The sequence below is a fragment of the Diplotaxodon limnothrissa genome, linkage group LG14 (genome assembly GCF_057381915.1).
Source record: "Diplotaxodon limnothrissa isolate DT_005_m linkage group LG14, D_limnothrissa_male_GT1.1, whole genome shotgun sequence".
Lineage (NCBI taxonomy): Eukaryota > Metazoa > Chordata > Actinopteri > Cichliformes > Cichlidae > Diplotaxodon > Diplotaxodon limnothrissa.
This window is the reverse complement of record NC_140609.1, coordinates 4,677,204-4,690,197: the sequence shown is the minus strand read 5'-3', so window position 1 is coordinate 4,690,197 and position 12,994 is coordinate 4,677,204. Positions and strand designations below refer to the sequence as shown.

The window sequence follows — 12,994 nt, the reverse complement described above, 5'->3', positions numbered from 1 at the left end:
CAACATTAAGCTACTCACGCAGAGAAGAACGGCTGCTGCTGCCGTCATCATCCGTCATCATTTCTGCTACACTGGCAGGGCTAGGGGCCAGGATTCTACTCCTCCGGTTTTTGGGGGATGTTGCTAACTCCGGGTCAGATAACAGGCACCACACCCGAAGTAGATGTGCTCTGTGTGAGGTCTCGCAGCAAGCTATCAAATACGGCACATTTCTTGGCTTTTAAAAAAAATGCTATGCGTCGCCAGGTGTTTCATCGGATTTGAGGTGTTACCTCCTTTGACAGTATCACAGTATCACCTTAAAGCACTTGTTGCAGGCTGCTGAGTTTGCATCTTTTGCTGTGAAGTACAGCCAGACTTTTGACCGCTTCGCCTTGGGTATTTTTAATCTGTAGCTCTGCTCTACAAGAACGTACGTACCTGGGCCCGCCTACTGTCCTCGGAAACGTAAAATGATTGGCTAGAATCTAAAGTGTATCACAGCTCAGGAAAAAAAAGCACCGAAATAAAGCACCGAAATGTGCGCTGCTTTTCGGTCTGGTTACTACCGTTTATGTCAGATACCGGTACCCGTCCCTACACAGCACCCACTTAGCCGCCTTGTACATCAATGGCGAGTGTGTGGAAAGGGTCCACATCTTCCGTTTCTCTGCGTCCTCATCTCTGCTGAGATGGACAAACAGCACCACAGCATTGGTCAAGAACTTCACGAGGGTCCTCAGGAAGCACAACCTGCTACTGACCTTCTACTGCTCATCCATCAAGAACCTGCTGACATACTGTATGGTACGGCAGGTGCATCATGGCAGACAGGGAGAGGCTTCAGCTGCCCTCTCCCCTCACTGGTGGACATTTATACCCCACCCCCCGCCCTGCTGTCTCAGCAGAGCAACAAACATCATCAAGAACAGCTCCCACCCTGGTTTTGACCTGTTCAACCTGCTGTCCTCGAGGACGTGCTACAAGTGCATCAGTACAAAACCTAACAAACTCAAGAACAGCTTTTTCCAAAGCCATAACCACCCTGAGCTCATACATGCACTGACTACACAGTCTAACCCAGTGGTCCTCAACTCCCGGGTGCTGACGAATCATTTGGTACCGGGCCGCGAGAGTTGAGGCTCGGGTGTGAAATTTATGGTTTTTATCGTTTTTCAGCGTTATTTTTTTAATCGTTTTTATCGTTAACTCGATTTCCCTGGGTCTTTTCCCATGTGTTATGAATAAATCTTCTGTTTTTTGGTACCGGTACTGGTTTTATTTTATTGTATTTATCTGCAACACCTTAAAGACTGGTCCGTGAAAATATTGTCGGACATAAACCGGTCCGTAGAGCAAAAAAGGTTGGGGACCGCTGGTCTAACCCGCCAACCAAAGGACTTCCCTCTATAGACAGACTATGCAATATTTAATCTGTTGAATGCTTGTGAAAGTACTGTATAATATGTGTACTGTGCAATACCATTACTCTCTCTGTCCAAATATCTGCTACCCACTGCATTTGATCATCATTACTATGCAATATTAAATACATGCTATAACCCACACCGTATATAAAATCCTTATTTATTCTTGAAAATGTATACAGCACCGCAGAACTGTGCACAACTCCTTCCCCTCTGCAGGAGTTAGGAGTTAGAGCAGGGCGATATGACCAAAAATATTTATCACAACATACATTTGAAAATTTGCAATAACGATATAACTGACGATCTAATTGACACTAGACAAAATACTTTACAACTCCACATCTTTATTAGTGCAAAAAAACCAAACATCAACGTATTTTCACTTAAACAAGCAGCTGTTTTTTATGTGCATTAAAGTTATATAAAAATTTGCAGTGCAAATGCAAATTCCTTGCTGACAGTTTAACCAAAAGCATTTCCAGTGGAAATTGGCCGACATATCCTCAGCATAACCATGTATAATATCCACAGAACTTAAAAAGAGGTTATACACACACAATAAGGTAACATTATGTTGAAGCACAGTACGTATCACTCCGCGAGGCTCCTGCCTACGATAGCCGTAATGCTCCGACAATCCATCAAGCGGTGCGGTGCAGATTTTCGAGCGCCGCGTACCACATAAAATCGTTTCGAGGTCAGTAAACACAACCAGAATTCATACATAAGGCACACGGGATTATAAGGGGCACTGTCGATTTTAAGGAAAATCAAAGGATTGATTTTAAGTGCGCCGTATTTTCCAAAAAACACGGTAATAACGACGGCCCGCTAGCATGCTCTACCAAAAATAGTGCTTTGTTGTGTATCTGACGGATGGAAGCAAAACCAGTTCCACACCACTGAAGTTGCAGCATTTTTACAAACCAATTCTGGTTCATCCGTTTCATTCAACGATCCGCTTTCACCCTCCTCATTCTCCGTTGCCACCATTCTGCCATGTGCGTATGAAAAGAAAGGCACTGCGCATGTGCGTTTTACCCATATTTTATCACAATATTTCATTCTCTTATCGTTGCCCGACATTATACCGGTATTACCGTGAACGGTATGATATGGCCCAGCCCTATTAGGAGTTGCTTTTAATCTCATTGTACATGAGTATAGTGACAATAAAAAGATATTCACTTCTTTCTCAGATTCACCTGAAGATAAATGTATTTTATAATACAGAGAAATGGCTTGTCAGTATGCAGATAATATGCACAATGTAGCCAGATTGCACAAGCCTTTTGGTTCAGAATATTTCAGCCTTACTAATATAAGAAAGACCTATTTTGTTCTTTTGTGGTAAAAAAAAACAAAAACAACAACTTATGTGGCTGTTTCATGAATCGGATTGTAATTTTGTGTAAGAATATTTCCATGCACACATAAATGAGCACAATTGTGAACTCATACTGAATAGAAAATTTAGTCTGATTTGTAAATATAGCCATCTAGTGTTTTAGAAAGGAGAATTCGTAAATAAATGCATTACCAAAAACAAACTTATGTGTAATAAATTTATTTGAATTAGTAATATACAAAACATATATAAGTCAAAGTCAAAGTCAAAGTCAGCTTTATTGTCAATTCTGCCACATGTACAGGACATACAGAGAATAGAAACTACGTTACTCTCAATCCCTAGATAAAATAGCAAATGAACATTTAAATATAAGAGTGATTAAAAATGCAAGTAAAATAATTAAAAAGTAAAATTTAAATAAATAAATACAATACAATTTTTACATATAACAAGAAAGCTATACAATATACAATATAATGAGTATAATAGCAAATGTTTAATATTTATATGGCTTATTATACTCAACATGGAACAGAGTGCTACAAAAAAAACATACAAAACATAGCTCTACCTCATATATATTTATAAACGTAACTATTCACAGTGAAACAACTTAGAGAATCACGCAACAAAAGAGATTAAAATATTTAATATATCCCTGTCTGGAAAAAATTCTCTTTGAGAAGAATAATTTTTTACTGCGTTTCCTGTTGTCATTTTCTCACCTTCCCAGCTTGTTGTCTGTGCAGTGGCTGTTCTCTTTCTCTCTCACCCTCACTCTCTTAAACTCGCACCTCCCTTATGCTTCTGTGTGCGTGCATGTGCTGGGTCTGTAACCCCTGTCACTACCCGATCCGTACCGGAAACCCGATCGGTACCCCGCATCTGTCAGGTCTGTACTTCCGGTCGTAGCGTTTTACGATAGTTATGGGTCAGAGTATCTGTTAAGATGTTAAGAATAACAAGTATATCTTAAAATGTTTGCAATAATGAAGCATTTCAGTACAATGTAGACAAAAACGAAAAATAAAAAGAAAGTTGCGGATCAGGACTCTCCGATCCTTACTGCGCATGTGTAAAGTCTGACCGTACAAATCGGGTCTACCCGATCCGTACCGCGCATGTGCAGATGTTTTTTTTCTTCTTCTGTTCGTTTAATGGCAGTTTACTCCCCAGTGTACGAGGATACCGCCACCTGCTGACCGAGCGAATAAACTCTATTGTAAACTGAATTAGCGTCATTACAAACGTGTGTTAAATTTGATTTAGCGATAGTCGAGTGTGTTTATGCTTGTCTGTGAGGAGAGGATTGTTGGAATAGTGATGATGATGTGCGCTATCACTGTCAATTGTCAGTAAACACTTCATCTGGCTGATGAATCTACACGTGAGATATTGCAAAGTCTGCATTATTAACTCTGTAATTAGGCGCCATTCTTCTTATTTTACGGCGCTGTTGCTCAATTGGGGGACGCTCTCTGTTGAGGAGAAAAGCATGAATTTCTTTGTATACGGATTATCCATTGTTTAAATGTCCCGGGCAGTCGAAAAGGAGGCAGAGCTGTTGAGAAATGCTAGGAGCTAACTGGGCGCTAACCGTATCAGTCAAATATATTGAATGTCGCAATGTTGGCAAAGAGAGGAAGTGACGTAAGATTTGCGCATGCGGGGTACCGATCGGGTTTCCGGTACGGATCGGGTAGTGACAACCCCTGCCCTACCCGACAAATAGACTCCTTAGTGATAGATTCAAAATAGAAACGGGTAATTGTGTATTTTGTGAAACAGAAGAGGAGGATTTGGACCATCTATTCTTTTTGTGCAATTTTATACAAATATTTTGGTTGGATTTTCATACCTGGCTTTATTCCAGTGGGATTCAAATTACCCCATTTACCTTAAATATGATAATGTTTGGAGTGTTTTTGAAAGAAAAGAAAGCTAATTATGGTGTTAATGTGTTATTAATCTTGTTTAAGTATTTTATACATAAATGTCGCTTTTTTAAGATTAAACCAACACTGGCTCACTGGAAAAACGACCTAAACCTGTTGGTTAAATCTTTGACTTTAGTTAAAAAGAAAAAGGCTGCTTTTTTTGTTTCCTTTGTAGAAGATTTTGATTTAGTGAGTTAATAATCTGTTAATTTATGTGACCCCATCTTTATATTTTATTTTCACTATATATGAAAGTTGCTAATATGTAAGAAATGTTTATTCTCTGAATCTGTAATATATGGTGCATTTTGTTTGTATGTTTATATTACTAATAAAAGAAAAAGAAAAAAAAAACAAAAAAAAAAACAACCCCTGCCCTCTTCCTGCTCAGTGGACCAATACCTGTTTGCAGCGGACACTCGACGTCACGTAGTTGACCAATCACGTACGACTTGAACGGGGTAAAAATCAGGGGGCGGGGAGGGGAAAAAAGCGTATCCGATTCCTGGGCAGGAACCGGATTCTATCGTTCACTTCAAAGTGCCGGTGTTATGCCAAAAAGTGATTGTCTGCCAAAACCTGATTTCCAGTGTTTCTGTGTATTTTTTTATGCGTGATATCTTTACATATGTTCGTAAATAGACTTCGGTGAACAGGGGATACAAAGGGGTTACATAAAGAATTAAAAAATTATCTGTTTTTTAAGTATCTTTACAACTTGTACTTACATTATAACCAATCCGGTCCTTTATCCCCACTTAAAATATTTTTACAGAACTATTGTAATATTTGCTGCCATTTCTGCTGTCCTGTTGGGCAACTTACTCTTACAAAATACATTTTTAATGTTAATGAGATTTTTTTTTACTGCATAAATAAAGGTTATATAAAAGTCGCTGCCAAAAACTGATTGCGGCTTGTATCTTGTTACACGAATGTTGTTTGTGGCTCAAGATGACTTTGTGTCATCCATAAGGGATGCATTTGACATATGTTTAACATATTATAGCCCAACAAGTTACTTATAGCACTTTAAATATGAGCAATCGCTTTTTGGCAAATACCGGAAATCACTTTTTGGCAGACAATCACTTTTTGGCACAACACCGGCTCTAGAGCTGTTTTGTTCCTGACCGACACGACACATCGCTTGTGTGAGCTTATGGTGGGTACTTTAATTTGCAGTCTATGGCTATTCCACCCAAATCACAACATTGACAACACTCCGATGGTCGCTGTCATTCATGCTTTTCAAAAGTGACGAAAACATTTGAACGATATTTAATATTTAAGCTAGTTGTACTTTTTTTGGGGTGGGGGTAGCTCCTCTTATTTTTTCATGTGTCAGGTTGCAATACGTTAAAAGTTTGAAACTTTTACTTTGAATGCGAAGGGTCTCAGTTTCCGGTTTGCTCCACTTTTTTTCGTTTTAATTTTATCCTTAAGAACAAGCTGGTTACAGAGACAAGCTGGTTTTTAGGTGTGTTTTTGTTCAAATCAACAATAAAACAGGGAAAGTTTTCATGTTATTTGGGAAACATAACCTGTTGAAGAACCAACTCATACATACACTCAGAACATACACATATTGCAGCTTCGGCTACTTTATATTAATTATTCCTAGTACACAGACACAAGTTAAACGAGAAGGTTTTGCTGCTGCATTTGTTTTATTCTTACATATCTTGGTGAAAGACACTGAACACTAGTAGCAGCTGAAGTACAAACACGGAAACTTGTCAAAGCATGCAGTGTTTGGAGGAAGCGCTGACGGCAGTGTGCGAAACGTCTTCAGGTCGCTGTTTATGACACAAGTCGCGCCAATGTGGTGGAATGGACGGAGCTGTGGACAGAGGAGACAGGTCGGCCCTCAGCAGCACGTCGAAACCAACAGGAGCTCAGGAAGCTCTGCACCAGTGCCGACTCATCCAGAATCTGGTGGACATCTCGATTAGCAGCCTCCTGTCTCTTAGGACAAGATGCGCCGCATCCAACGACTTCACCCGGCGGGAGATCCGTACTTTAGAGGTACGTTTAAGATCCAGAGGTGACCCAGGTTTCTACCAGCTGTTTATCCAGTCTTTTGCTTCTTTGAAAGCAAGAGAATGATTGTATTGCATTCGCGATTTAAAGACATGCTACGCCATGTTATCTCCTAGATTCCGTGACATAGAAAAGGTTGTTCACTTTGCAGCAAGTTTTTATTTATTTTTATTTTCTTTTTTTAAATTACCCTCTCATATTATATTTTAATATGACTATAATAACTATGAAAGGGAGAGGTGGATGGGGTGGGGCTCTCGAATTTAAAGTTGGGCAGTCACACAGGAGTTAACTTTAGCTTCAAGTGCAGATTTCTTAAAACCTTCGAAGACATATGCCACAGACGGTAAAGCACAGATTCAAAACAAACAAAAAATTATGAGGATGAACTGAATGTAGCTTCTTCGGGTCCAGGGTGCTCCTGTCAGTCATTTTCTCTCACTGTCTTCACTACTGTGGCTTTCTAGGACTCTTCAGGAGGTTAGCATTTGTAACATGTACTTTTCCTACACTCCTCCACTTCCTCCCAAGGTACAAAAAGTTATTATGTGTCCCAGATAATAAATGCAATATCTCAATATGCAGCTTATTGTTTATTTTCTGCAAAGCCATTTCTGCATTTGCCACCAACATTCCAGTTTACTCAACACAGCTCAGTTCTGTTAAGCTAAGGAAAAATAAAATGTCATTACATAGCACCAAATAATGACATAATTCATCACTGGGCCTTTTACATAGTAATTTTTTTTTAAAAAGTAAAGTTTATAATATTATAGAAAGAATAATTTTGAGTTAGCACTTTAGCACTCAATAGTAGGGAATCACTTTAATATTAACATTTTAATAGCTCACGTGACTGTGAGCTGCCTTTGGTTACTGAAAATGATCTCAAAATCCTTGAAGATGTAAAGTGAATATTTTGACAGCAATTAGCACTTAGGTTTGTATTATTATTTATGTACATCAAATCACATATAAAATTGTATGTTGAATTTTGGCTGTAGCTCAGGAGGTAGAGCAGGTCATCTACTCATCCAAAGGTTAGTGGTTTGATCCCTGGCTGCTCCAGTCTGCAGGCCAAATATCGTTGGGCAAGATATGAAACCCGAGTTTCTCTGCGACGCATCCATTGGAGTACGAATGTGTATGAATGTATGATTAAGTGCTTTCAGTGCTCAGATATAGTAGAAAAGCACTACTTAAGAACCAGTCCATTTACCACCTAAGTATATGGCTGCATGAGCTGCTAATATGCCAGATACACAATAAATGCACTAGTTGCTCATACTTGGTACGGTGCAGAAAGTTAGAATAGACAGACCATCAGTGACTCTTAAAATCTTATCAGAGGTTAAACAAAGCATAACAATGTCCCTCATAGTCTTTAAGGTTCCCATATATAAAATGGATTATTGTATATGTGTATATTTACACACATAGGACTCTCAAGCTGTGTGTTGTAGTAGTATCTTTGCTGTTCGTAGGACTGCACTCTTCTGGACAGAGATCTCGGATGCCAGGGACCACTGTTGCTTAACTTTCCACATTGTTGGTATTTCTCAGGCTTCTCATGTTCCTTCTTCCTGATGTTGCTATCACTTGGTAAAGCTACATGTATCATTACGCTTCGTTACTCTGCTTGTCCACCTTTACTGTGTCTGTTGTTTGCCATCACCAGTTTGTCTGTCTGTATCTGAAAGTTCCACAGGATCTTAGCTCCAGTCATTCTCAACCACCCTGGAGGCGTGTCCCATTTTGACCTTGGGACTTCAATGTCATACTAGGCGCACAGATATTCCTATATACTGTGCTAGCCACTTGGTTATGACGTTCCATATATGTGCTACCTGCTAGCATCTTGAAACCTGCTGTTATGTGCTGGATTGTCTCAGGGGCATCTTTCCACAGCCTGCATCTGGGGTCTTGCCTGGTGCGGTAGAACCCAGCCTCTATGGCTTTTCTGCTTAGCGCTTGTTCCTGTGCTGCCATGAGTGGTGTCGCTGTGTGACAGTCCAGTGTTTTCCTGCAACTCGATCTCAGTCACTTCTTCTATTTGCTAGTGGTACATACCGTGCAGTGGCCTGTCCTTTCATGATGTTCCTCTTCTTGCTCCTCCTTGAATTCCTTATGGTCCTTTGATCATGTACAGTTCTGATATTCCAGGATCCATGTAGGGAGCATGGAGTCATAGGCTTTCTTGTAGTCAATCCAGGTGATGCATAGGTTGGTTAGTCTGGTCTTACAGTGAATGCTCAGCTACTTTACCAGTAGCTGATGTTTTGCCCCTCTAGGTGTTTCTGCCAGTTCCCTTCTGAGCCCTGCCTTATGTCTGTTCATCTTAGCTAGTATGATGCCTGACAGGAGCTTCTGCCCACATAGCAAGCAGGTCTGGCCTGGATCTGGTATCAAGCCGGCACTGCTGGCTGACTTCTGGCATGATAAGACGTATGTCATCCAGATATGAGCCAGGCTTGGCATACATGGCACTGTCTATGTGATGGCATGCCATATATAGCTCGATTGTGATTTTATTTATGTGGTCCAGGCCCATAGAAAACAGGTCTTCCCTGGATTCGGCATCAAGCTGGTACTTTTGACTGACTGGTGTCATGGCAGGGTGTATGTCAACCAGATGTGGGCCAGGTCTGGCAATGATGGTATTATTTATGTTCCTATTAGAGCAGGGCGATAAGACCAAAAATATTTATCACAATATACATTTGAAAATATGCGATAACGATATAACTGACGCTATAATTGACACTAGACAAAATACTTTACAACTCCGCAACTTTATTAGTGCAAAAAACCCCAAAAAACCCCATCAATGTATTTTCACTTAAACAAGCAGCCGTTTTTTATGTGCATTAAAGTTATATAAAAATGTAACAGTGCAAATGCAAATTCCTTGCTGACAGTTTAACCAAAAAGGCATTTCCGGTGGAAATTGGCCGACGTATCCTCAGCATAACCATGTATAATATCCACAAAACTTAAAAAGAGGTTATACACACACAGTACTGTAATATTATGTTGAAGCACAGTACGTATCACTCCGCGAGGCTCCTGCCTACGTTAGACAATCCATCAAGCGGTGCGGCTTCGTAGCTTAGCAAAGTCGTACTAAAACATTTGACAGATTTTCGAGCGCCACGTACCACATAAAATCGTTTCGAGGTCAGTAAACACAACCAGAATTCATACATAAGGCACACGGGATTATAAGGGGCACTGTCGATTTTCTGAAAAATCAAAGGATTGATTTTAAGTGTGCTGTATTTTCCAAAAAACATGGTAATAACGACGGCCCACTAGCATGCTCTACCAAAAATAGTGCTTTGTTGTGTATCTGACGGACGGAAGCCAAACCAGTTTTACCCATATTCTATCGCCATATTTCATTTTCTTATCGTTGTTCAACATTATACCGGTATTACCGTGAACGGTATGATATGGCCCAGACCTAGTTCCTATTTTCCTATTTTAGTTAGAACACCCAAATGCCATGTTGCAATACTATACAGCTATGGTAGCCAATATTTTAAATGCAGGTTTGACTGGTTTGTGAGTGTACACTTTATCCAAAACCTAGTGAGGGTTTACTCATCATTGCCAGTGGGTGACTGTAGCTCAGGAGGTAGAGCAGGTCACCTACTGATTGGAAGGTTAGTGGTTTAATCCCTGGCTTTGCCAGTCTGCATGTCAAGAGTGTGAATGTGTATGAATGTAGTTAGGAGGCACTCAGTTTAGAGAGATTGTGTTAATGTGGCATGTAGTATAGAGCACTTTGAGTAATCCGGGAGACTAGAAAAGCACTCTGTAAGAATCAGTCCATTCCCTGTCTGAATAGAGTTTTGTCATGTTAGTTTTGTGCATGTTGTTATTACATGGCTTTATTAAGGTACACATTAGGCTGACATCTGGGGCCAGAGCTGAAACTGTTCTGGGCCAGCACAGGACCACCAGTGTGTCTGCAACTGGCCTTGTGCTGGCCCATGTGTAGGCCACATCTGGCAAACCAGATCTGGGCCACCAAAGGGCCGTCATTCTTTGCGGTATGTGGGCCATGTGTAAGCACATTGTGTGGGCCAGATCTGGGCCATACCAATTTTGCTATGTGGGTGTGTTGTGGTGAGGTACATTATTGGCTGATAGTTGGATGAGACCAGTGCCTTCTGAGGATCCTTAGGGATCAGGACTGTCTGCCCACTCTGGTTGCATCTCATCCATGGAGTGCAGTTAACTTCTTTAGCCAGTAGCTGTGAATAATATCTGGGCATCGTGCTTTCCAATTTTTCATATTTGAGACCTGTTTTTTGGCTGTCTGCATCTGCGTCGCTGTCCACAAACTTGTTCCGGTCATTCCGCTGGTCCCACGGTTTGAACACCAGCTTGCCGTCTCCGTCCCGGTTACTGGACCCTGTTCAGGGAGGTTGCTATGGCCTGCTCTTAGCTGCACTAGCCACTGAGCATTGTTATTTTGTGTTATGTCCATCTCTCATATCCTCTTACAGTGTTTGGGTTGTATGAAAAATTCTACAGCACATGGTATAACACACACACACACACACACACACACACACACACACACACACACACACACACACACAATAGTCTTTTGTCGAAATATCACTACAGCAACTCAAGATGGTACTCATTAGTTTATTGCCCCCATATACTTGTGTACTTGCATGCATGCCAGACAACGTCGGAGCATGCTCTTAATGAGATGACAGTCTGTGTCCTGGGGGAGCTCCTGGACATTCTTAGATGCAACCTGAAAGTGTCGGATGCTCAAAATGAACCAGTTCTCATCTGTGAAAAGCACAGGGTGGACCTAACCATTTTGCTATTCTATGGCAAATGCCAGCCTCGCTCCATAGTGCCAGGCAGTGAGCACTTGGCCAACTGGAGGACATCAGGCCCTCAGGCCATCCTCATGAAGTCTGTTTCTGCTTGTTTGTTCAAAGACATTTGCACCAGTGGCCTATTCAGTGTCATTTTGTTTTTCCTTTTCCCTGAAAACCTTCTTTTGTCTAATCATTTCTTAATAACATTTACTTTTACAATAATGTATTATACAGCAGTTGGGAATACATTTCATTATAGCAGATATCTTTCTGAAAGTGTCTGTAACTAAATTTAAGAATATAATTCCTCCACCATTACCTACTTCAGTACCATGTCTCAAAGCAGTGCAGATCAGCTACCTAAACTCTACTCCCACAAAAGTCGATTATCTTGTTAAAAGTGTTACCTCTTTACTGCATACAACCATGGACAATGTGGCACCTCGGGAAAAAAGTCTCAAATCAGAAGTACTTGACTCCCTGGTATAATTCTCAAACGTGCAAAGCAGATATCCTGTAATCAACAACTGGGTGTGAGTAGAAGAATAGAATAGAATAGAATAGAATAGAATAGAATAGAATGTCTTTATTGTCACTATACACATGTACAATAAGATTACAGAGCATCCTCCTACTCAGTGCAGACAGGTGGGAAAGAAAGTGGGGGTGCAGAGGTGCACAGTTCTGCAGCACTATATACATATGAACAAAAATATTGATCAAAAATATTAAATGTACAAATATACAAATAACTGGGGAAAAATAGTGTTATATATTTACAGTGTGGGCTATTGCATGCAACTTAAGTGGTGATGGTAGTTGTGTAGTCTGTATATAGGGGTCATTGGGATTGGGGGGTGAAACCGTGTTGTCAGTGCGTGTGTGAGTTCAGTGGTTGTGGCTTTTGGGAAGAAACTGTTCTTAAGTCTGTCAGTCTTTGGGCTGATGCACCTACAGCGCTTTCCTAAGGGAAGCAGGTTGAACAGGTCAAAACCAGGGTGGGAGCTGTCCTTGATGATTTTTGTTGCTCTGCTGAGGCAGCGGGAGGAATAAATGTCTATCAGGGAGGGGAGAGGGCAGCCGGTGAGCTTCTGAAGCTTCACTCTATCTTCTTTAGTGCAGCTGTGCTACTGTGATGCAGTATGTCAGCAGGCTCTCAATGGGCGAGCGGTAGAAGGTCAGCAGCAGGTTGGAGTCCAGTTTGTACGTCCTGAGGACACTGCTCCTTTACAGTGAGTGGAGTGGTGCAGGAACCGGGTGAGGATGGTAGCATGGCTGAAGCAGATGAGGGCTGGTGTTGTGGTGTTTCAAAGCTGTCTAAGAAGCAATTAATCTTCTGCCAGCTACTCAGGTTTTCTGTTTTCACAGCACAGCCTCTGTGGTTTATGCCCTGCCACACCTCCC

The 12,994-nt window shown here is 41.0% G+C and overlaps 2 protein-coding genes across 2 annotated transcripts in view; both read left to right on the top strand.

Annotated features, from left to right (window-relative positions):
- cuedc1b (CUE domain containing 1b) overlaps nucleotides 1–12,994 on the top strand; it is a 142,648-nt gene that overhangs the window by 127,204 nt on the left and 2,450 nt on the right. The window lies entirely within an intron of this gene.
- The window catches only part of LOC146618254 (kinase suppressor of Ras 1-like), a 61,459-nt gene continuing 54,287 nt past the window's right edge, over nucleotides 5,823–12,994 (top strand). The window contains exons 1-2 of the mRNA XM_085371588.1: nucleotides 5,823–5,862; nucleotides 6,493–6,725. Of these exons, the coding sequence (XP_085227714.1) occupies nucleotides 6,531–6,725 (195 nt within the window). The 5' untranslated portion in view covers nucleotides 5,823–5,862; nucleotides 6,493–6,530. The remainder of the gene's footprint in view (nucleotides 5,863–6,492; nucleotides 6,726–12,994) is intronic.